At 42.1% G+C, this 25,680-nt stretch overlaps 1 protein-coding gene across 3 annotated transcripts in view; it reads left to right on the top strand.

Moving 5' to 3' along the window:
• The window catches only part of phf14 (PHD finger protein 14), a 118,762-nt gene that overhangs the window by 35,670 nt on the left and 57,412 nt on the right, over window positions 1–25,680 (top strand). For 2 of the 3 annotated variants that reach the window (XM_061741156.1, XM_061741158.1), the window contains exons 12-16: window positions 4,233–4,339; window positions 5,394–5,525; window positions 6,495–6,657; window positions 22,271–22,333; window positions 24,559–24,680. In XM_061741156.1, the coding sequence (XP_061597140.1) occupies window positions 4,233–4,339; window positions 5,394–5,525; window positions 6,495–6,657; window positions 22,271–22,333; window positions 24,559–24,680 (587 nt within the window). The remainder of the gene's footprint in view (window positions 1–4,232; window positions 4,340–5,393; window positions 5,526–6,494; window positions 6,658–22,270; window positions 22,334–24,558; window positions 24,681–25,680) is intronic. The other variant, XM_061741157.1, reaches the window with a different exon arrangement.

Raw genomic sequence — 25,680 nt, 5'->3', positions numbered from 1 at the left:
AGTTTTTTTTATTGTGGTGCTAAATGTCAGGAATATCAGGTGTGGTCAACTCATCTGAACTGGTGTCACTACTTTGTCTGCTCTCACCAATATGACTTCTGTTGTTGACAAGGCAAATAACGAAAGTCAGCACTGTGTCATAACTGGAACATGTTTGTGTCTGTTGATAGCAGAGATTAGATCACTTGTAAACGTGCTAAATTAATTTTCTGTTGTCTTAAAAAAGCCGATACTTATCAAGCCATTTTAAATAACCAAACAGTTTTATTGCAGCTAACGCTTCTTTTTTCTGCATGGAGGAACTTGGCTCTTGACCTGAGTCTTTTATCCATGACGGAACCAAAGAAAGGCCTTCTCTCTGAAGGTTTTACATTATGTGTATGAAATAATTCGAGTTAAATCCATAAAACACTAAATTAAAAGTGCAGTCTCCGGGAGAAGGAGCACTGTAGATAAATGGCCAAACGACGTTAATATGGTTCCATAAAGGACGGCTATGTGGGAGACTGGCAGTGATTCTGCAATGACCGGCATAAATCACCTAATTATGAACACGAACAGTATAAGTAGTAACATCAGTCAAGGCGCTGCATGCTTTTGTGTCATCTATCTGCCACATTTTCGTCTTCTATTTGTCATCCTGCCTTTGCATCTGCAGCAATAATTGATGTCCCCAGCTGGGACCGTCATCAGTCATCCAGTTCAGGCTGCGCTTTTGTTCCGGAAGTTTTAACACTCCTGTCAACTTCACTCATGAGACATTTCCCAAGTGCTGCTGGACGGCAGCAGTTTCCGTCCGTAACAAACAACCCAGGGCTGATTGAGAATCCACCGGAGGCTAACTGGAACCAGAACTCTGCAGATCCACCTAGACCAGTGGCGGCTGCTGGTCTTTTAAGGAGGGGAAGCTCATTTTCGCCCTACATCATAAATTGAGTCAGTTTATTTGTGTGTGAATTCTACCCTCCGTTCCGGCTGTGAATGCTTTGCAACGGTGGAGCGGCTCACAGCAGCACCCGCTGCTCTACGGGGACAATAACTGTAGAGCAACAGAGTCTCCAATAACACCAGTGCAGTCTCCAAACACCAGAAACAAGTTGCTGAGTGTGTCGCTTATCGTTTTAACAAAGACAAAAGTCACTACGAGGATTTCCAAACTCTCCAGATCAACTCGGAATGACGGAATGAAGCTACAAAACTTCTCCGGCAGTGTTTATATCTCAAGATCGCTGATTCGCTCATTTCGCTGTCAATCAGAAAGGGATTAAGCCTCAGACAGTTCATCCAATCATCATGCAGAAGCGCAGCTTCCAGGCCAGCCGAGGCCACGCCCACTGCCCCATAGACCCCCAGAGAAGCTGAGCTTCCGATGGGCGGGACAAAACCGAGCATTTGCCCAATGACGGTCTGTTTGGCTGCAGTGGAACAACCCACTCCAGCTTCCCATAGACGCTTAGCTTCTGCACTGTTACTGTGAAGCTGCAGGAATGAATGAGAAGAAAGTCGCGTCTGTGACCTGTGATAAGAGGCTGATTCAATGAAATGTAAACACAACTTACATATTTGAACACTTATTTTTTGACATTTTTTTTTCGCCACTGACCTAGATGTGGTCTAATGGTGCTTTTCCACTAGGACCTACTCGGCTCAACTCAACTTGGCCTGGTTTCTTTTCCATAACAATTCAGCACCTGGAGCAGAAGTAGGAGGTTGGAGCGAAGCTGCTGTGACGTATTTGATTGTGTGATCTAAACATAGAAGACAACAACACTAAAGATGTACAACCTGGAGGAGATGATATATGTGCTGCTGGGTCTGTGGCTTGTGTTTTGATATCAAGTTAAAAAATGAGAGTGAGAGAAGCTTCAAGCGGCAACACCTTTTTTTTTGTTTGTTTGTTTGTCTCGGCGCTGCTGAAAAGTCAGCTGGAGCCGTGAGCAGCTATGAAGTGACAGAGCTCCTGGTAGATCTGGTCGTTCCTTATCGCCCGTCTACATCCCTTTTTAATTCTCTCCTCAGCCACCAGGTTTATGAACATCTGCACCTCAGAGTTTGATCATCAAACAGACTTTTGCTGCCATTGACTGTCGAATAAAATGAACAAGAAGCCGTCAGAGTCGCTCTTTCTCTGATTTCCGCCTCCTGACTCAGACGTCTGACTCCAACCCCCCGACCAATCGGTGGCCTGTAGTGTGATGACGTCAGATCCAGGGCCGACTCAGCCGCTTAGAACCTCAGCAGAGTAGAAACAGAAAAAGTATCTACTCTGCACTTTAGACCCCTAGTGGGAAAGAACCAAGGCGAGGCGAGTCGGCTGAGTAGGTGCTAGTGGAAAAGCGCCATAAGAAGAACTGGACGTCATGCACAGGTTCCTGACGAGTGTGTTGCTACTGTGTCTCTGAATATGGGCCAGAACTAACGCGGCGAGCCCCGATTAATCCAAACACGGTTGTTGGTGGAGCTTGGCATTGTGTTAACACAGATGCAAATGTTCCAAACCAGAAAACTGACAAATGTCTGCGGTTTTTGACAAAGCGGACAAAGCTACTAAAACGAAAAGTCTGTACCTCCCCAAACTGCTTCATATTCAGTATTTTACTTTACAATGGTGAAAATATTCTGAACCACAGAGCATGCTCAGTGTGTACGGAAGAGTATTAGGGCCAGCCAGGAAAAAAATAAAAATATTTTTTTTCATTATGCACTTCGAGAAAAAAGTCAAAATGTTGAGAAAAAAGTCAAAATTTCAACTTTATTCTTGAAATTATATTTCAACATTAATCTCAACATTTCAACATTTTTCTCGAAGTGCACAATAAAAAAAAATCTTCCCCTCTCAAATATTTTTTCTCCTGCATGGCCCTAATACTCTTCTGTACAGTGTGTACCTGCATTCTTCTGATTCCCTGAGTTTTCCCTGAAGATAAAGCCATCTGCCGGGAAGCCAGACGGCTGAAAGCCTCTTTACTCGACCGCTCCTCGTCAACATTCCTAATCTGCTCCTGCAAACTTCATCCGTCTGATAAACACGACGGCAGCCGCTCCATATCGGCAGAAGAGACCCTCTCCTGTGGTTTTCTCCGTTCAGCTTGAGGAGATAGCCTCACCCGGGCCTGGCGCGGGGTCACCTGACCCCCCATCTATCAGGCCTCCCTGCAGGGCCGCCCCAACACCGCAGGTGGAGCAGGCCTGCTCCGATTAGAGCGTCCTCCGGGAAAACCTTGTCTGTTTGGTGACAGACTCCGTCCTGAGAGATAAATTTTCTAATTAACCTTCATGGCAGCACCGTCGCTGAGATTCAGATGAGAATGAACGACTATCCACCGCCGTCTTGCACCTGCCTCACATGACACGTTTCCTCTTTTTTGTGTCGTCTCACACAACTTTGGTGTTTTGTAAGTTTACAGCTTTGGCTGGCATTGTTTAGGGGATCAGAGTTGCTAAGCACCACAGAACCACGTGTCATGTCACTCTTAATTACATCTGTAAGACAAAGCCACGTGCTACGGAAGAGTATTAGGGCCAGACAGGAACAAAATAAAAATAATATTTTAGAGGAGAAAGATTTTTTTTTCATTATGCACTTCTAGTACAGAAAGAAAGAGAAAGAGTCCAAAGTCCAAATTTCGTGAATAAAGTTGAAACTTCGCCTTTTTTCCTCAACATTTCAACTTTATTCACGAAATTTGGACTTTTTTCTCAAAGTTGTACTTCAACATTAATCTCGACATTTTTCTTGAAATTGTACTTAAACATTAATCTCGACATTTCAACATTTTTCTCGAAGTGCATAATGAAAAAAAATCTTCCTCCTCTAAAATATTATTTTTATTTTTTCTCCTGCCTGGCCCTAATACTCTTCCGTACTAATGTGAGCTTCCCTCACAAAAACATGCATCAGTCGTGGGCTGAAAACTGCCCCCTCTGGCCAGCCGGGACGCCAGACGGGGGAGGATCTGGCCAGAATAACGTGATCCTACGTCCGGCCAGAGAAACCCCACCCTGTCTGGTGAAAAGAAGCTGCTCACTCCTCAGGTTAAGAAGGAGACCTGAGCTCAGTTAGGCCTCCCGGGGGGGTAGAGGGAGCAATGCCCAGGACTGACTTAGGTACGAGTACTGGAGGGAAAATGGGGGAAAAAATCAGGTTAAAAAAATAAATTCTTCTGTCCAGGTTTTATTTCCATTTGACGCTGCGTGGCGGCTTTTGTTCAATTTGGCGTTTTTCCCCGTAGAAATTAAACACTCCAGCGATTCTGAAAGCGCCAAAGGAGAGGAAGCCCAGCAAGAAGGAGGGAGGAACGCCGGGGAAGCCGTCCAGCCTGCCAGCCATCCTCTACAGGTGAACACCTCTGACGGACACTCGGACCCCCCCCCCCCCCCCATCGAGGGATACCCTCCATAACGTCTCATTTCATTTTTATTCTTTGTTTCATTCATTAAAAAAAAAAAACAGTTCAATATAATTACAACAAATCTCTTTCCTTGAATGAAAGGGAACAGAAAGGAGACTAAGCTTATTTTATATGTCCCTTTTTCCTAACAAATCCAATTTCAATTAATGTAATAATAAAAAATGAAAAAATGCAAATAAAAAAAAAACACTTTCCAATAAACGTAATTTAAAAAAACAAACAAACAAAAACAAAACTACAACAAAGTTATAAAATAACACAAAATAGCTAATTTCGAAACACAGATAGTCGTATTCTTTTATGATTCAAAGAAAAAAATATGACACTGGTGCTAAAAAGAGAGAGAAAAAAAAGAAAACCCACCTAACTTAGCAATTATCATGATATTTCTTCATCAAACTGGCTTTTATTATTCTTTTAAATGTAATTTTTGATTTGCATTCTTTGGCTTCTTTATCCAGATTGTTCCATAAACTGATACCTTTTACAGAAACACAACGTTCCATTAATTTTGTCTTGAATTTTGTTTTTTTAAAGATCTCTGTTCCTTTTAAGTTATACTTATTTTCTCTTTTTTCAATTTTTTTTTGTATATTGATTGGCAACATTTTCTTATGAGCTTTCCACATCATTTGCAGAATTCTGTGGTCCACGAATTCAAGAAATTTCAAAAGTTTTAACTGAAGGAATAATGGATTTGAAGGATGGCTATATTGTTTTCTATTAATCTTTTTTTTGTAAAATGAAAATAAACCGAGTATATTTTTTGCAAGCATTTCCCCATACTTCAATGCAATAGGTCATATATGTGTTGTATAAAATATACAATGCCTTGTTATCCAGTGAATCTTTTACTTTGTGTAACAGAGCTATTGTTTTTGATATTTTTACCCTTGTATGCTGTATATGTGATTTCCAACACAAATTCTTGTCCAGAATGACACCTAGAAACCTTGAGAAATTTCTCCCACTGTCCTGCAGCTGTGGCATCTGTAAGAAGAACCAGGACCAGCACCTGCTGGTGCTGTGTGACACGTGTAAGCTGTACTACCACCTGGGCTGCCTGGAGCCGCCGCTCAGCCGGATGCCCAAGAAGACCAAGAACAGCTACTGGTGAGACTAACGCTCCTCACACGCCCCCCCTTCTCCTGGAGGAGGGGGACACCGGTCCACCAGGAGCTGGGGGGTCGCACTTCAGTTAGTCTTCACTCATCCTGTCAGGATGTGGTCCGTAACCCTGTTTGGACAGAACAATGAAAAAGAAGCCGTAAACAGGGTATAGAGGAAATCCTCATGACGTCACAGATGCAACTTCACAGCGGGTTACGCCCACTGAGTGGCAGAAAGACTGAGTGGCAGCGTAAACTTTCAGTTTGAGCAACTGGAAAACATCTAAAATGGGAAAGAGCTGTTGTGCGATCGACTGTACTGATAGATTTAGCAAGAAATCTGAGTTATCGTTTTACAGACTGCTGAAAAATAAACTTAAGAGAGACAAATGTATCGCTGCAATTCGCAGAAACAACTGGATTCCAGGCACCGAAACGTGGATTTGAGGTTCCCATTTTGTTTGGGCACCCAAAGTTAAACGGTCAAATCATAAAGTTCGGTGTCCTCATTACTTTAATTTCTACAACAAATCCTGCCTTGAAGTAGGACCAAGCGTCAAGACGTTTGTATGCCTTCAAGCTTTGCTTCGTGTATTTCCCCGGCGTAGAAATGAAGTACATATAAATATCAGGAAACTGGATTCATGGCCAAATATTAATGTCCATGGACCACTGGTTCTTGGGGTAACTGTACGGGTCACTGTCAAGTCCAACTGCCTTTAGTTTAAGCCGATAATCGGCTGTTATCCCGTCTTCTCCACTAGTTGCAGCCATTTCTGCTGATGTTTTGCCACTCAGTGTGAGTAAGGGGGCTGGTCCAGTGGGGAAGTGACGTCAATGCAGACCCTCTATTGGAGGATTCTTCATGTCTGATCAGCTGGATGATGTTCAGTTTTTGATTCTTTCTTTTCTTCAAGACAAACATTTCAGTCAGTAATACGAAAATCAGCAACAGTTTCTTTGTCGTTCTCAGGCAATGCTCCGAGTGTGACCAGGCGAGCAGCGACGAAGCCAACATCGCCATGGAAACGCTGCCTGATGGCACCAAGAGGTCTAGAAGGCAGATCAAAGGACCCATCAAGTTCATCCCGCAGGAGATGTCGCCGGAGCCCAAGAAGCAGCAAGTGAGAGGCACGGTGTGTACTTGAGCTCAGCGCCGCTAGCGGCTCCTGGTGCACAGCTTAATGTTTAATGCTCGGGTCGTATCTGACCGCAACATGGACGACCAGATAGAAGGTGGTTAGAGCCGAAACAAGTCCGACTGCTCTCAACGACTCCCTCCTGGGAACGTTACTGCCGTTGGAACAGACTGTACCGTATTGGCCCGAATATAAGACGACCCGGATTAGAAGACGGCCCCCTCTTTTTCAAGACTCAAGTTTGAAAAAATACTTTTTGAACACCAAATTCAATTTTTATACAGAAAATAATGACAGTACATCTGAAACAAATGATTACAACAATATATTCGAGAGAAAAAGCCTGTTATTTTGCCTCATTCAAATCATCATTTTGAAGTTTGTATCATAACTTCTCCTCAGCTGCCGGTTTACCTGCCGATCTTCCACCCACTTTTCTCCAGATTGTCGCTACGTTTCTCCATTTTACAGAAGAGTATTAGGGCCATGCAGGAGAAAAAATATTTGAGAGGGGAAGATTTTTTTTTATTGTGTACTTCGAGAAAAAAGTTGAAATGTGGAGAAAAAAGTTGAAATGTCGAGATTAATGTTGAAATACAATTTCAATTCAATTCAATTTTATTTATATAGCGTCTAATACAACAAAAGTTGTCTCTAGGATCTTTCCAGAGACCCAGAACATGATCCCCGAGCAATTTTTACATAAACATAACATAAACAATGGCAGGTAAAAACTCCCCTAGTGGGAGAAAAACCTTAAGCCAAACAGTGGCAAGAAAAAATAGTTGAAATTTAGCCTTTTTTCAACATTTCGACTTTTTTCTCGAAATTGTACTTCAACATTAATCTCGACATTTCGACTTTTTTCTTGACTTTTCGACTTTTTTCTCAAAGTGCATAATGAAAAAAAAAATCTTCCTCCAAATAATCTTCCTTCCATTAATTCTCTTCCGTACCATTTTCTGTTATCTTTTCTCTTATTTTCTTCTGTTTTCTTTCTTACCGCTATTTTTTCTTTTTCTTTTTTGTGACAGGGGTTTGCGTGGCCTGGGGAGTTAAGTTCAGCATTCGCTTTACAGATATCAGGCGCCATCGAGCGTTGTGAATGGATATAATGTCTAGACCCCGAATGGAAGACGACCCCCACTTTTTTGTCTTATTTCAATGCAAAAAACACGTCTTATATTCGGGCCAATACGGTAGTCTCTGACCATGCTGACTATTCCCCCTCAGACAGTCACACGCCAATCACGTTAGTTTGGGACTCACTTTTTGACCCATATCTTGTGATTTCATCATCCACATTTAACAAACCTCGGTACCAACTGTTGGTAGGAAGTTCGCTGTCCTTTCTACAAGTTTTTCTTTACAAGTTACACATCAAAATGTGTAACTTGGTGTGCTAACGATTCTTCAGTGGCACTGACCAACTGACCAACTTTTTAAAACTTTTGACGAAAAACGGAAGCTGGAGCATCTTATGGCGCTTTTCCACTAGTACCTACTCAGCCCGACTCGACTTGGCTCAGTTTGGTTCTTTCCCACTAGGGGTCTAACGTGCAGAGTAGATACTTTTCTGTAACTACTCTGCCGAGGTTCTAAGCGGCGGAGTCGGCTGTATCTGACGTCATCACACTACAGGCCACCGATTGGTCGGGGGGTTGGAGTCAGACGTCTGAGTCAGGAGGCGGAAATGAGAGAAAGAGATGACTCTTACCCCTTTTACACCAAGCTGGTTCCAGGGCTGGTTCTGGGCTAGAGCCAGACTTAGCACCAGTTCTTTGGTTTTACACAGCCTAAGCACCGGCTCCTGGCTCTCAAAACTGGTGCTACACCAGCCCCAACTCTTTGCTGGGCCAGCGTTAGAACTGCTTTACGTCGGGGGCTGGGGACGGTGTTACTGAACAACCAAAGCAGAATAAACACGGAAGAGCGCCGTTTTTAAACAACGGAGCGTTGAAGACGGCGGTTAAGTTAGCAGACTCTTTTATTATTACATCCATTTATTTAATAATGGATGTAAAACAGAAGCAGCAGTGGTCAACGGTACAATCCATCAACAGTAACGTCGGCAGGCTCCGTGCCCGCAGATGGAGCGCAGCCTCGTGTCCGAGCCCGCTCCCAGCCCGTCCCCGCGGGCCGGGAATTTTTATTAAATAAATGGATGTAATAATAAAAGAGTCTGCTAACTTAACCGCCGTCTTCAACGCTCAATACATTTATTTAATAAAAATTCCCGGCCCGCGGGGACGCCTCCCAATCCGCGGTTCTGGTTCCGCGTTACAACGCAGAGCCTACGGCGTATGTTACGTAACCTATGCCGTAGGTTACGTAGGAGGAGAGGAGCTCCTGAGGAGAGGAGCTCCTGTCCCCCGGGGCTGCCGGCTCTCGAGTCAAATTTCTTAACAGGCGTTATTTGGATAAACTGAGCCCAGGTAGGGGATCTTAAAGGTTACTTTTACGCCTGAAAAAAATATTAAAACTTAATAAAGTGCCATATTAACAGCGCTACAGCAGGAATTAAAACAGCTTTTAACTGTCGGCTTCCTCATATGGTGTGACGATCGACGCAGAGCCTACGGCGTAGGTTACGCGTCGATTTAACGCGGAACCATAAATCAGCTCCGGAGCCGGCAGTCAGCCAGAAATTCAGAAATTTTCAGAGCAAATTTCTTAAAGGAGCTTGAGGCCGGATTGTGGCAGGATTTATGAAAAAAATCTGTATACATTTTAAGTTTTCTAGTAATAATGTCAGGTGAAGCGTTCCAAACCCAAAAGAGTGAGCCCTCTAGTGTATCTCTCCGTTGCCTTGAACAGGCTGTGTGCTGCAAAATGTGCTGCAATTCGGGCCCGAATTTCCCGCGCTGGGCTGCGGATGTGACGTCACATGACGCTGCATGCACGTTCTCCCCGTTCTCCCGTGCCGGCTTCACTGTTGGCTGCAGTAACCCCGACGGCCGTCGTGGTGAAGGGTGGCGCTAGAGAGTCTCATTTCTTAAAAGGAGCCTCAAGCTCCTTTAACAGGCGTTATTTGGATAAACTGAGCCCAGGTTGGGGATCTTAAAGGTTACTTTACCTGAAAAAATATTAAAACTTAATAAAGTGCCATATTAACAGCGCTACAGCTGAAATTAAAACAGCTTTTGGCTCTCTGCTTCCTGATCAGGGTAGGGATGAAAACGAGGGGGAGTGGTGACGTGATGACGTGGCTCTCTGGCCAGCTGCAGGCTTGTGTAAAAGCAAACGGTTCTTACTTAGAACCAACCGCGAACCAGCTCTAGCACCAGCCCTGGAACCAGCTTGGTGTAAAAGGGGTATCTGACGGCTTCTTGTTCATTTTAATCCACTTTTTCTCCGCACAAAAGTCTGTTTGGTGATCCAACTCTGAGGTGCAGATGTTCATAAACCTGGTGCTGAGGAGAGAATTAAAAGGGATCTAGACGGGCGATAAGGAACGACCAGATCTACCAGGAGCTCTGTCACTTCATAGCTGCTCACGGCTCCAGCTGTCTTTTCAGCAGCGCCGAGACAAACAAACAAAATTAAAAACCATCGCCACTTGAAGCTTCTCTCACCCTCATTTTTTTAACTTGATATCCAACACAAGCCACAGACCCAGCAGCACATATATCATCTCCTCCAGGTTCTACATCTTTAGTGTTGTTGTCTTCTTTGTTTAGATCACACAATCAAATACGTCACAGCAGCTTCGCTCCAACGTCCTACTTCTGCTCCAGGTGCTGAATTGTTGTGGAAAAGAAACTTGGCCGAGTTGAGATGAGCCGAGTAGGTGCTGGTGGAAAAGCGCCATGAGTCTCCACGCTCTCTCTCTCTCTCCGGTGCCTCAGAAAACACTTGAGATGTACATCTGACGGCTCGGAGGAGGACCATGTGTCGGGATTCCTCCCTTCCCTTCTCTTTTCCAACGTCAGCTCTCTTTACCTGGAAAGTTCAGCTTCCTCTGACTTCAGTTTCTGTTAAAACCCCAGAAAGGAGCAGAGAGGAGGCAGAGTTTCTGGTCCACTTCCCCTGAACTCTTTCAGGGAATCAGTGGAGTGCTCAGCCCAGCGGCAGTCTGGGTAAACGCGGGGCCTCTGACACGTGCCGAGGACCCCGCCGGAGCTCTCAGGGATTAAGCAGCCGTCTGATTTTCCTCACAGCCTCTGCCGTTTGGGCAAGGCACTTCACTTCGGCATTTATCTTCAAATGCAAGGCGCGCCATGGCAGCAGCTAAAAGGCTACTGCTTTGCATTTTTAATGCTTTTACCGGAGCGCCCAAGTGCTCGCACTTCTCTAAAGCCATGTTTCAATTTATCAGGACCGGCTAATCGGCCGCCCGCTGGCCTGCGAGGCAGCGGAGTGTGTGTCTGTGTGTGTCTGTGTGTGTGTGGGACTTCATGGCATTATTTATTTAACCATTAATTATTGCAGAAAGAAAAGGAATCCTAAGTTCCCTTTCACTGCCGCCATAGGATTTAAGAACGTACGTTCCGGCAGATACTTCTGGTATCTGATCCCTTCATCGGCAGATGTTTAGGCAGTTTGCTACTTTAGGTGTGTGTTAATACAATGCCAAAAAGGAAAGACATCAGCAATGGTCCAAGAAAATTGACAATTGCTGCACATCCGTCTGAAAAGTAGGACGGAGTATTAGGGCCAAACTAAGACAAAAAAAAATTGGAAATTACGAGAATAAAGTCACAATATTATGAGAATAAAGTCGTAAGATTACGAGAATAAAGTCGTAATATTACGAGAATAAAGTCGTAATTTATGAGAATAAAGTCGTAATATTACGAGAATAAAGTCGTAATTTATGAGAATAAAGTCGTAATTTATGAGAATGAAGTCGTAATATTACCAGAATAAAGTCGTAATATTACCAGAATAAAGTCGTAATTTATGAGAATAAAGTCATAATATTACCAGAATAAAGTTGTAATATTACCAGAATAAAGTGGTAATTTATGAGAACTCTAACAGGAAGAGCATCTTCTCCCTGTGTTAAAATGAGGAATATTGAGCATCTTGTGAAGTTATATTTTGGTATCGGTTTCACAAATAAGGAAATACTTAATCTTTTGGCACATCAGAATCGAATTATTATCAGTATAACTTTAATACTTTACAGGACTTTAAAACAATTGTGCAAACGGCTACGTCTATTACGAAGAAGGAACCACACAGACTTGGAAGAAATTACATCTTTTGTGGAAGTCGAAAAACTTCATGATCATCCTCATTGTTTCCTGAGAAACAACAAAACCTCTTTGAATGGCAGCAGATGGAACCACCGATAGCCTTGCAGTCGACCACTACTATACTACAGATGGTTAAAGTTCCATGCGAAGCCACTCACGCATGATTCTCACAAGATCTCATGTGAGAATCACGTCTCTTGTTCGAGGGGGGAGGAGAGGGGGGTCACCAGAGGCTGCAGTGTAGCCAAACAACCACCAGGGGCAACTGTGAGCAGGAAGACACCGTTCAGCCCACAGCAGCAGGGAGCCAGAATTATAATTGCGTGAATCTTGTATCCCGTGAGTGAAACAGCCACGTTAATTTAGCACCATCTATATACTATACTATACTATACTATACTATACCAGACAGCTCCTCTTCCACTAAAGACGTATGTGCTCTTCCTGTTAGAATTCTCATAAATTACGACTTTATTCTCGTAATATTACGACTTTATTCTCATAATATTATGACTTTATTCTCGTGATTTTATGACTTTATTCTCATAATATTATGACTTTATTCTCGTAATTTCCAATTTTTTTTGTTTCAGTTTGGCCCTTATACTCGGTCGTAGAAAAGGGTTTCAAAGAATTCTTTTTTTTCCAACTTTTTTTTGTTGGGTTTTGAAGATGTATACAATTATATTAAAACATTTACAGAGAGTTAAGCATACATTTTTCTTTTAGGAAAAACAACAGAAAAAGACAGTGGTCACTTGAGTATTTCAGCATACCCGAAGAATTTATATAAAACTAGAACCACAATAAAATAATTAGATAGATAAATAAAAAAATAAAACTACAACGGAAATAGACAATTACAAAAAATAAATAAAGAATTGTAATGAGAATTATTAATTAAATTTTAAATATAAAAAAAAAGGCACATCAGTCAGGTAATAGTGAATTGCAATAGAGATAGCAACAGACATCCCAAGTTAAAGAAGCGGCATCCAGCCCTCATCACAACAGAAATAACATATCTGCAGGTCTCTAAGCTGCTCCAGTCACATCAGTCAGGGGTGAGCTGGAGATCCGTCTTCTAAACGAAATGAAGGAATGGGCCCCATAATTTCCCAAATTTACCGTAGCAGCCAGTTATACTCCAATTTAAGAAAATAAAGGTTTCAAAGAATTTGACAATCTACACCAAGCTAGATTATTCATAAGTAGAAAACACTGAAGGACAGTTGTCCGTCTTCCCAGAAAAGCAAGTGAAAGGATACAACGTGCAGCAGAAAATCCACATCAAAAAGAGAATGAAGCTGAAAGAGAAAAGAATCCAGACTCGAACCTGGTTAAAATGATGCCAGACCTTCAGGCAGCAGTGTAGAAGTATAATACTTTATTTTAGAGATGTTTTGAAACCTTTTTACCTTCCAATACAGCAAATAAGTGAGTGTTAATCCAGTACCAGTGTGATTTGAAATAATGTATCCAGACATCCAGACTATGAGTCTGCAGTTTAATCCATCAGGGGACAAAACGGAAGAAGTTAAGGTTCCGATCATTGTTTCACTGATCTAATGATCTCAACTCTCGGAGATGATGTTATAAATCCTCACTACCACTACATTGCCTTTGCAATTACATTTGACAATTTTTAGAATGCCTGAAATGAAAAAATGAATATATATTAATAAATGATTGAAGTTTGCCAGAAAGGAAGGGAAATATGTCAGGTGGGATCAATCAATCAGCTGGAGGAACTGCAGTCAGCCAATCAGCAGGAAGGTCGACACTGAAGACCCGTCAGGCTGTTCACAAGCCGCAGTAGAGTGTTTATTATTGGTTAAGACCCAATACCTTCTGCAACAGGACTGTGTTAGTGGAAATAATATCCGATTCAAGAGTTAAATTGATTGTAATAAGTTGATCATTCTATCTGGAGAGCACACATTTTGGCCGATAATGAAGATTGATCAGGAAAGATTGAGAAAAGCCGCCTCAGTTAAAGTGGAGTTTACATCCATCTGCTGTCTTTGTACACACTCATGTCTGCTGTAAGTCGTGTTAATTATCTCGTTCTACGCCTCGTTGCTCTCCACCGTGTCGTGCTTGTGTCTGAACATCTTTCACAATTGTTTTATTGTTGCAAAAATCAAGTTTACTACAACAGGGAAAAAATACGTCTTAGATCACAAGAAGAAAAACTGTAATTTTACAAGTATTAAGTGGTAAGTATCATATCATAAGATAAGTTAAAACATAAACATTATTTAACACAATTTCTCTGAAAAGTCGGTGATCACTGGCCGCATTGTGTGGCCAGTGTAGGTTAATTCCTACTTTACAACTGTCCTGAACGCATCGGGGCTGTGAGCCAACGCTGATTGGCTGTAAAGCCTGATTTATGGTTCCGCGTTAAATCGGCGCAGAGCCTTGCCGCAAGGTACGGCGTAGGGTACGCCGCGACGCGCACCCTACGCCGTAGGCTCTGCGTTGGTGTAACGCGGAACCATAAATCAGTCTTAACAGTTACAGCCAATTTGCCGACTCGGCAAGTTTGCTGCCGTGAAGGGGATGAGCGCTAAACTTTAAAAGAGGACTAAGCATGTACAAAGTTTTGAATGTTACCCTGTTTTCCACGTTACATGGATTATTTTGTTCGGGCCAAGGGTTATGGAAGAGTGCCATTGGTGAGTCAGTGTAACCTTCATAAATAATTTCTTTATCAGAATGTTGTGGTATTCTTGACCACCTGCCTATTTGAATGAGCTTTGTGTTGTTGTCAACTAGACCGCCGAGTCTATTCTCTGTTATAAAGCTCAGAAATGATGCTATAGACCGCTGTGTCTATATCTATCTAAATGTAATTTTAGACCAGTTATGTTTTTTTTGTATTTAAGCTGTATCAAAGATGGAACTGAGTCAGTCCGTCACTATCTGAGTTTGCAGCACCGTGTGATTGACAGCTGTCAGGCCTATGTGTGTGTGTGTGTGTGTGTGTGTGTGTGTGTGTGTGTGTGTGTGTGTGTTCTTCTGAACAAGTTTGTGTGACTTTACTCTGCTTTCTGCAGCATAGGCCTATGGGCTTGCTTGGCTCAATAAAAGTGAGAATAAATGTAGTTTGATGGGTAGGATGAGGTGTTGTTGAACGTTAAAATGACTATCATAAGGGCCCATGGAGAATGCTCCGCCCCCTGTACTGAGACCCACGCTCCGCCACTGCCTGCAGTGTGATGATGTCAGATTCAGCCGACTCAGCCACTTAGAACCTCGGCAGAATAGTTACAGAAAAGTATCTACTTGGCACGTTAGACCCCTAGTGGGAAAGAACCAAACCGAGTGGAGTCGAGCTGAGTAGGTTCTAGTGGACTGACTCCACGTAGGTTTGTTATTCTTTGAACAACTTTAGTAGAAATATGTCGGTGTTTAAGAGTTCAACAAAGGTGAAAATAAACTGCTTTAGCCAGCAGGAAGTTGATTCCTGCTGTTTCTAAATCAGCTCTGTGCCAACATTAAACCCCGATGAACACATGTAATTAATCAGCAGAAAATGATGTTAAGTTAATATGTCTGGTTACCAGCGCCGCTCTGCTCTGTTACTCTCTAATCCTCTGTGAAATGATTCATGCTCGTTAAAGATGCACTCATGTTCTTAATTAAAAGATTGATTCAGCGTGGGACGTGAAAACTGCCTGCAGTTTTCATTTCCTCACCTGAGCAGAGCCTGAGATTACCTCCTTCAGCTCCCTCCAGCCTCAGATACACACCGTCGTTTGATTTCAGACCCAATGAATCCAGACTCTACGGAAGAGTATCAGGGCCAGGCAGGAAAAAAATATTTGAGAGGGGAAGATTTTTTTTTTTAATTGTGCACTTCGAGGAAAAAAGTCAAAATGTCGAGAAAAAAGTCGAAATGTTGAGATTAATGTTGAAATACAATTTCGAGAAAAAAGACGAAATGTTTGACTTTTTTCTCGACATTTTGACTTTTTTCTCGAAATTGTACTTCAACATTAATCTCAACATTTCGACTTTTTTCTCGAAGTGCATTATGAAAAAAAATGTTCCTCTAAAATATTATTTTTATTTTTCTCCTGCCTGGCCCTGATACTCTTCCGTAAGACTCGGAGAACCATCGGACCTCTTGATTTCGGGGGGACAGTAGCAGGACAACCCTGTCATGAATGAGCCCACTGCTGACTTTCTTGGCATTTTGTAATGATTCCTGCTCCATCTGCCGATGGCTGGTGCACCATAGCAACAGATGGAATTGTTTTCACAATCTGTTTAAATATGTTGTCTAATTTTTCCCAGCAGCAGCTCAGACACTGTTCAAGCAGAGCGATGTGAGAGGACGTGTTCAGCCATGTCCAAACGTTAGTCCCCCCTCTTCTGGCAGCTCCCTGGTTTGGAGCATTCTCCTGTGTGTTAACACAATGTCGAGAGTGACAGACAATCTGGGGGGGTTTGTGTTTCTCTGAGCGTTTCGGTCTGACCTGATTGACAACTGTCCTGAATGTTTTCCACTGGTGAACGGTTTCTCGCTGCAGAACTTTGTCATAATCCACTCCAGACCCATGTGAAGCAGTCGTTTCTGATGTCTTTCGCCTAGAGATGCACCGATCGATCGGCAGCCGATCGGTATCGGCCCGATAATAGCCCTATCAGTTTTGATTGGAGATCGCAAAATAATAGTCCAAAGCCGATCAGATTATGTTAACAACAACAAACCGCCGCCAGCGCGTGCGTTCGCACATCTCAGACCGAGGTGTCCTAAGGGGGCGTGGCCGTCTCTACAAAACAACACTGAAATCAACGCTGAAAATGGCGTCGCCGGTACGGGAGTTTTACAATGTCTGAAAAGGACAACAAATTTGCAATTTGCAAAGTGTGTACAAAGAAAATACACTGAGGAGGAATGTTACAAAATAATTCCAACACAACGAAGCTGATAAGACATTTGAAAGTTTTTCACAGGAAGGAGTATATTGAGTTGCCAAAGTTGGCTGCCGCTAACGCAGAGAAAGAAAAGGAGCAACGCCGCTAACTCAGCTGAACGTAACAAGGACCTATAAACGACAGCAAGAAAAATAAAGAACTATATCGTAAGGTAATTACCGTATTTTCTGGACTATAAGCCGCTACTTTTTTCATAGGTTTTCAACCATGAGGCTTATACAAAGGTGCGGCTATTCTGTGGATTTTTCTTCCACCGCTCGGGGCGCTCTAACCGGAATTACAATCAAAACTAAGAAAAAATAAATGCAAAGAAGAATACCCTACTTCTTCTTTAACAGATAGAAGTAGGTAGAAGCAAAGTTGCAAAGTTGCAAAGTTGCTGCCGTGTTAAAAGACACTGTTAGGAAAGGATCTATTTAGGTACAAACATGTACATCATTTACAGTTCAAAATCGTTCCGTACATGTAGTAAATAAAGCGGATGCGGCTTGTATGCAGGTGTGGCTTGTATATCTTTTTTTTTATTATTTTTTTAAAAATAGAGCAGATGCGGCTTATATGCGGGTGCGGCTTATAGTCCAGAAAATACGGTAATTCATATGCTTTGCTCATCAGCCGAAAAATAAAGAACTACATCCTAAGGCAATGGATTCATAAGCCTTGACCATCAGCCGTTTGTCGTTGTAGAAGACATCGGGTTTAAACACGTCTTTAGCTGCTCGGATCCGCAGTACACCCTGCCACGTCGTAAATATTTCACTGATGAATGTCCGCCGGAGTTTTACCAAACTATATACAGTCACATCCAAAGCCTCATGCAGGACGACAGTCGTGTCAGTCGCTTCACGAGTGACATTTGGAGTTCTAGTGTGAAGAGTTTCACTCACAAGAGTTTCCTCATACGCGGCGGATGCTGCTGCTAAAGCTTTCACAAAGCTTAATATTTCATAATTAATTTTTATTTTAAGATTTAATTCTTCTTTCCACAGGAAAACTAAGGTTTATAGTTTATAACTTGTATCAACTTTTTGAGAGTGACAAGTCTGCTGTTGATGTACATTATTATTACCACAGGAAAGCTGAAGCTAGTAATCTACACTTACTCTTTGTGAGCTGAGTCCAAGTCGTCTCTAAGAGTCTCTAGAGGGTGAAATATTGCACATTGCCTCAACCTGCAATAAAACACACAATTCATGATACTTTCTCATTCTCATGTTGTGTACATGAGACAACACTATTGACTATGGATTTCACGCTGTGATCGGTGATCGACAATATCGGAATCTGCAGATACTGATTTTGGTGATCGTGATCAGCCCTCAAAATCCTGATCGGTGCATCTCTACTTTCCCCTTTGGCATGGCGTTATAACACCCACCTGAATGCTCTGCCCAAGCGTCTTTGTTTCTGGAGCGTCAGTGGGGTTGTCTTGCGCTGGTTCCTCTGTTCTCTTGGGTCTGCAGTGTTCTCCAGATGGACGGCCTTCTGGAAGCAGCTCCCACTCCTTGTGTTGTGTCCTAGAGTGACTCACGGAGATGAGGCCTCACATCTGTTCCCTTCCTCTGGAGTCTAAAGATCACAGCGGTGACCGGATGGATCTGGAGCCTGTTTGCTCCCTTTACAATAAATGTAGATGCCTCTGTGGCCCGAAGAGGAAGTATGTCGATACCTCTGGATATAACTAAAAGTGGATGTGTCTGGCAGCCTAAACGGCATTAGCTCTGGTAAACCTGCTGGACAGAGCATTGCTACTTTAAACAGGTGGCGTTGCCACAATTCGCAAACATTTCCCATCTTACCATCATTGAAAAGGCAAAGGCAAAATATCCCCATGTTGTCCTTGTTTGTCTCCACTGCTGGCAGTGAATCTACGGAAGAGTATTGGGGCCAGGCAGGAGAAAAATAAAAATAATATTTTAGAGGAGGAAGATTTTTTTTTCATTATGCACTTCGAGAAAAAGTCAAAATATTGAGAAAAAAGCTGAAATGTCGAGATTAATGTTGAAGTACAACTTTGACAAAAAAGTAGAAATGTCGAGAAAAAAGTTGAAATGTTGAGAAAAAAGGTGAAATTTCAACTTTATTCTTGAAATTGTATTTCAACATTAATCTCGAGATTTCAACTTTTTTCTCGACATTTCGACTTTTCTTGAAGTGCACAATAAAAAAAAATCTTCCCCTCTCAAATATTCTTTCTCCTGCATGGCCCTAATACTCTTCCATAGTAAATCAGTGCAACCTGTGTGGCGATTTCGTATTGTAAAATAACAATAAAAGAATTGTAGCCTTCCTACTGAGGGATCACAGACCTATGACTGAATGACTTCATCACCGCTGCCACATGAATGAAATCTGACTATATTAGCAGACATCGACAGAACACCAGGCTGTTTCTGCACAAAGCCCAGTTCTTTAGAGAACCTCTCATCAGTGCTGTCTGCACGTAACGGACAGAACATCCCAGGACATGTGGAACTAGGCCCCACTCGCTTAGGGTGTTTTCATCTTTATGAAATATCTCTAATAAATATTGATGAAAACAGATGAGATTTCCCCAAATGTGTTGTGTTTGAGGAATTTTATCCTGATTGGCAGTTTTGAGTTTCATTAACTTTGAACTCTGACTTCACAAGAAACAGGTGAAAGAGTATCTTGATGGCTATCGCTTAAATACATTTTTGAATCAAAATTGTTCAAGAATTTTTCATCATGATGGCCTATAAATGAATACTCCTAAACATTGCGGAAATTGAGCAAATAGCCCCAGAATAGTTCATCCCTCCATTATTGAGTTTGGCTCACATCGGCTCAAGGGGACGTTACATTTTACACTTTAGACACTAAACACATATTTTTTGATGACATCTTATTATCTGCTTGGACTCACCGGGCTGAGCAGAATTACAGCTGTGAACATCAGCGTGATTTGTGATTTTTGTAGGGTTTTTTTGTTTTGTTTTAAGAAATGTTGTCCTCCCGGTTGAATTTTAATGTTATGTCTATTGTTTTTAAGTGTTCTGTTGTTCCCCTTGGAGAATTGACAGTATGTGAGCAGCATTTTCATTTTCATGGAAATATCAACTAAATGCCACCGAAACGACCACATACCTGAACATTTCACAAGACAGTTTTATTTTCCCTCATTTTTAGGACCAATATTTTAACAGCTTCTTCTGTCGCCTCAGTCATGCTTTTGCATTTAGCATTTTTAGTTTATTAGATTTCTGAGATGTGAATTAAGACCTAACAGAGCGAAGTCATTGTTGTTTTGAGAATAACACGATCTGAGCCCCGGGGGAAAACTGCTACCTGCAGGATCCACGGCCTGGATCACCTTAACTAGACCGCTAGCCAACGGTCAACTAGCTCCGTCTGCCAGGACAAGTCTCCGACTGAACTTAGGGATCCAGCTTAGGGATGCCCCGATACCATTTTTTTCACACCGAGTATTTTAATTTGTGTACTTGCCGATACCGAGTACCGATAAGATACTTCTACCACAAAAATAACTAGGCTAAAAATGCAATGAAAAATGCAATGAATTGGAAGACAGGTTTTATTTGCAACAGATACATTCAATAAAAATAAATAAAATGAGTAGAATAACTATTTTAAACAAAAAATAATCTTTCTGTGTAAATAAAAAGTCTCCACACTGGCACTGTCTTCACATTTAAGAAAATATCAAACGTATAACATATCAATGAAACATCATATCACGGCTCGAGTGCGTCGAGAAGAGAAATCCTTCGTCTTCTCCCACTGACAGTGGCTGGTCATCCAGCGCTATAAAACGGGTTAGAGCCTCATTATTTTAATGGTCCGTGGGTCGTCTCTTGCCATTGTCTGTCGCTTTTGCAGAACCTGAGCTAATGTTGGCTTTTGTGGTCTTGCAGTAGCATTAGCAAACTCTGTATACTCAGCTTTATGATGCGTCTTGAGATGTTTTATCAAGTTGCTGGTATTAAACAACGTATTCTCCTTTCCTCCTCTTGACACCTTAGCAGCACGTAGCTTGCAGTCTGCCTTGCTTCTGTCGTTGTCCCTTATTTTGAAACATGTCCACACTGCTGACATCCCGCTGCATTAATTGTCGCTATCTTGCCTGAAACGGCGCTGCCAGTCTCACTCATGGGTATCACTCTCTTCTCATCACCACGCTGACTACAGCTCAACATCTCCCCCTAGAGTCACTAATCAGTAACTACAACAACAATGAAGGGGTATCAGTGCGTGGTATCGGAGAATTTTTGCGAGTACGAGTATATGAGACCAGTATCGATATCGGGGCATACTACTCCAGCTGCCAGGTAGCTCTGGTGGAGCTTCGTTGGAACCTTATTTTAGATGTTTCAATAGCAGCATTTGAGAAAAGGATGTCCCCCGAATTTAAACATTTAAAAAAATCATAGCATAATCAAGCTTAAACAGCTAGGCTGTGGTGGTTGTGCATGTTCCAACCAGCTTAGGTGGAGTCAGATCCTGCCATGATGGCAGCAAGCTCAGAACATGAGCTTCAGAGTTGCTCTTCAGAAACCTGCAGCTGACATCACTCAAGCCTCTTTCCTGCTCTTTTTAAACGGTCTGCACTCCAATAAACGGATGGATCACCATACCCTGGTTCTGGCTACTCAGCAGAAGGATGCCAGAAGGTTTGATGGCATGGATCTGTCACTTTTGGTACTTTTTCTGGCTTTTAACTATAGAAGCAAAAAAGTAATGACCTAAACCAGTGATTCCCAACCTGTGGGCCGCGGCCCCCTGGTGGGCCACGGAGGTATTGCAAGTGGGCCGCCAAATCATTTCCAAAAAAGTATGATTTTTGTGGGGGGGATATAATTATATAAAAATATACAGAATAATGTTTTAAATGTTAAAACTCAGTTATGTTTAAATTATATTAAAGATGTTTAAATATTATTTTCATTATTTTGTTTTGTTTTCCTTCAAGTATTAGACATGTTACAAGCAAATGAGCGATAGGAACTTTTGTTATCGGTTGGACCACTTTGCAGCGGGACTGCATTGCACTTGACTTATTTACGTTTGATGCTGATACCTGAAACTGGAGTATAAAGATGGATAGCTGGCTAGCAACAGGGAGAATTAAAAAGTTTGGAGGTGGGCCACGAACATTTTTGAAACATAAAAGTGGTCCCTGAGTTGGAAAAGGTTGGGAACCACTGACCTAAACCATCTGTCATCACTCAGCATGCCACGATAGGAGCATAAACCTTAACTTCCCATCTGTTTATAGCACTCCCTACTGACCAGTCACCTCTTAATTCAGACTTTTAAGTTATGCGTTATACTTAATGGTATCAGTTTGTTCTTCTGAAGATCTGAAGTACTGATGGATCTAAGTCTAAAGATGTCGTCTCTGTATCATGTCAAAGTTGACATAAGGCTCTGCTTTTTGTTTACTGCTTTTTAAAAGTGAAAATGTTCTTGCTTCACAGAGAACCAGAGGTCAGAAGAGGAAGAGAGTTCCCATCTCTGAAGACAGTAAAGACAAAGTCGAGGTCTGTGTTTCTTCCTGCTGATGAAAACTTCTAAACTTGTCCTGATCGTTTGTGTGAGTTTTGGACTCTTTCAAGTTTCCAACATTCTGTCATGTTTTAGAAACATCTCAGTATGAATTCTCTTACTCTTTATTCTCACTAAAATACAAACATGTGGAGAAGAGTTGTGAAATCTTGAAACAAGGCCGGAGAGGTTCCATCCAGGAGGCTCCTGAAAACCAAGGATGCCTTCTGGATGGAGCGTGAAACACCAAGAACAAAAGAAGAGGAAGTCAAGGGCCTTGTTTCAAGCCTTTCAAGTCTTCCTAGGACAGGATGTCCCAGCAAAGCTACACCAAGAGTTGCTCAATAGCTCCATCTCAGAGTCTGCAAGCCTCCCTGAGCACCATAAATGTTGAAGTCCATGACAGGATCAGCACAGGATCAGTTGAACAAGTATGTTTTTGGGGGGAAAGTTCCAGGAAAAAACCTGTTCTGTTTAAAAAGAACATGGAGGCGCAAATGAGGTTCACAGAACTTCACCCGACTTCTGCACCGAGGTTCTAGGACCAGATGAGACCTGAAAACCAAACCAAACCAAGCAGAAACGCTTCAAACACTGTCAAGCACAGTGGTGGAGGTGTGATGGTCTGGGGTTGTTTCCGGTCACAGGACTTGGGCAGTTGGGTCATGTGACAGGACATTGATCCCAAACATGAAATCAATATTAGTGTTCTGACTGGAGCCACAAAACCACCAGGAAACAGGATTGCAATCAATCAATCATCCAATTTATTTAAATTCACAGGATTATTGCCGTGGTTCTAAATAAAGAAAATAACAAATTACATTATATTGACAAATAAATCATGAATTCACTCTTTAAAGCATGTTGAATACATATTAAATTACCACAAATCTCTCCAATAACCAAACACATGATTCTCAATACCATTTAACTCATTGGATCAAATCTATCTATTCTTCATATCAGAGACACTTTAACTAAAAGAATATAAAGAAAATACTTACATTGGAGGTCAAACCAAAAGACACATGGCAGACACCTGCAAACACTCAGTCAAGGTGTGAGTGCTTGGAGACAAAGAGGAGGAAGTCATCTTCATCTTCAGGCCTCTATTTATAGGGGGGAGGTACCAATAGAGGGTCTGCCTTGATGTCACTTCCCCGCTGGACCAGTCCCCTTACTCACACTGGTGGCAAAACATCAGCAAAAATGACTGCAACTAGTGGAGAAGACGGGATAACAGCCGATTATGGGCTTAAATTACCGGACAGTTACCCCAAGAACCAGTGGTCCATGGACATTAATATTTGGCCACGAATCCAGTTTCCTGATATTTATATTTACTTAATTTCTACGCCAGGGAAATACACGAAGCAAAGCTTGAAGGCATACTAAAGTCTTGATGCTTGGTCCGACTTCAAGCCAGGATTTGTTGTAGAAATTAAAGTGATGAGGACACCGAACTTTATGATTTGACCGTTTAACGTTAGCTCCCCAAAAATCCAACATTACCTGATACAAAATGGGAACCACAAATCCACGTTTCGGTGCCTGGAATCCAGTTGTTTCTGCGAATTGCAGCGATCCATTTGTCTCTCTTAAGCTTATTTTTCAGCAGTCTGTAAAACGATAACTCCGATTTCTTGCTAAATCTATGAGTACAGTCGATCGCACAACAGCTCTTTCCCATTTTAGATATTTTCCAGTTGCTCAAACTGAAAGTCTACGCTGCCACTCAGTCTTTCTGCCACTCAGTGGGCGTAACCCGCTGTGAAGTCGCATCTGTGACGTCATGCGCATTCCCTCTATATAGATACCGTGAGCCACCACTGGGTGCCTCCTCCCAGTGGAGAGGAAGGAACATGACCTGGCACTTTCTGACAATCAGAATGACAAGGAAACAAGAAAGATCCAGGTTCTGGAAGTCCAGACCCGAACCTGAGTGAAATATAAACCTCAGTGAACTGAGGCAACTGTAATGAAGAGTAGCCCCCCCCGTTAGAGACTGATGAAGTCCTTTTAAAAATGTTTTTCCAGTAAAAATAGCAGGATTCAAATTTGACACGAGTGTTTTAAAGCTCATATGGTCCGTCTGAAGTGAGATACATCCAGCAGTACATGACATCATTCTCTGTGTCATTGTTTACTGAACAAAATCTCAGGTAAATTGCAGAAGCGGGGAGTGAAAACGGAGTTCTAATCCGCCGTGTTTCCATAGGAACCGCTGCCACGGGAACGCAGACAGCGGCAGTCTGCAGTGCAGAAAAAACCCAAAGCCGACGACACGAGGACGGAGTGTACGACGTGTAAAGGGCCGGGCGACAACGAGAACCTCGTCAGGTGAGGCTGTGTGTGCGTGTGCGTGTGTGTGTGCCTGCTTGAGATGATGAAAATTCAGTCTTCATTAGAGTCCAGGAGGCCAAGGGTCCGCTTTCCCCGGGACCCCGATATCGACCTGCCACATGCATTTGCTCAGTTGATTAGAGTGTAATGAATACCACAATTAATCCTCCCCTTTCCTGGGGTTTCATGTGTCAGCTGTCCAATAAACACAACTCTTCAGTGGTATTGCAGTGTTTTTGGGTTAAAAAAGAAACTGCTGCAATCATCAGGCCTGTAGCTGAACAGGAGCCTAAAAACGTCTCAATCTAACCACAACCAGATCAGTAGTTTAAGATTCAGCATAACCAGCGGCCGTTGTCAGCGCGGTACTCTTTTAATAATCTATCCTAAATAACAGTGAAAATGAGCACCATGGGGAATGTTAACTACAACTCCATCTGCTCACTTTGCTGTGGTTCTTCTTTTCTTTTTTTTTTCTTCTCGTTAAACATTGTTGCAATCCCTCACACTATGGAAGAGTATTAGGGCCATGCAGGAGAAAAAATATTTCAGAGGGGAAGAAATTTTTTTTATTGTGCACTTCAAGAAAAAAGTCAATGTTGAGAAAAAAGTTGAAATGTTGAGATTAATGTTGAAATACAATTTCAAGAATAAAGTCGAAGTTTTGTGAATAAAGTTGAAATTTCGCCTTTTTTCTCGACATTTCAACTTCATTCACAAAATTTTTACTTTTTTCTCGACATTCTTACTTTTTTCTCAACATTTTGACTTTTTTCTCTTTCTCTTTTTCTTTTTCTAAAGTCGAAATTTCGAGAATAAAGTGGAAATACATTTTGGCTTTTTTCTCGAAATTGTACTTCAACATTAATCTCGACATTTCACTTTTTTCTCGACATTTCGACTTATTTCTCGAAGTGTATAATGAAAAAAGAAATCTTCCTCCTCTAAAATATTATTTTTATTTTTCGCCTGCCTGGCCCTAATATTCTTCCATACT

Source organism: Cololabis saira, chromosome 15 (assembly GCF_033807715.1).
Source record: "Cololabis saira isolate AMF1-May2022 chromosome 15, fColSai1.1, whole genome shotgun sequence".
Lineage (NCBI taxonomy): Eukaryota > Metazoa > Chordata > Actinopteri > Beloniformes > Belonidae > Cololabis > Cololabis saira.
Note: the sequence above shows the minus strand (reverse complement) of the source record. Positions and strands in the feature narration are given on the sequence as shown.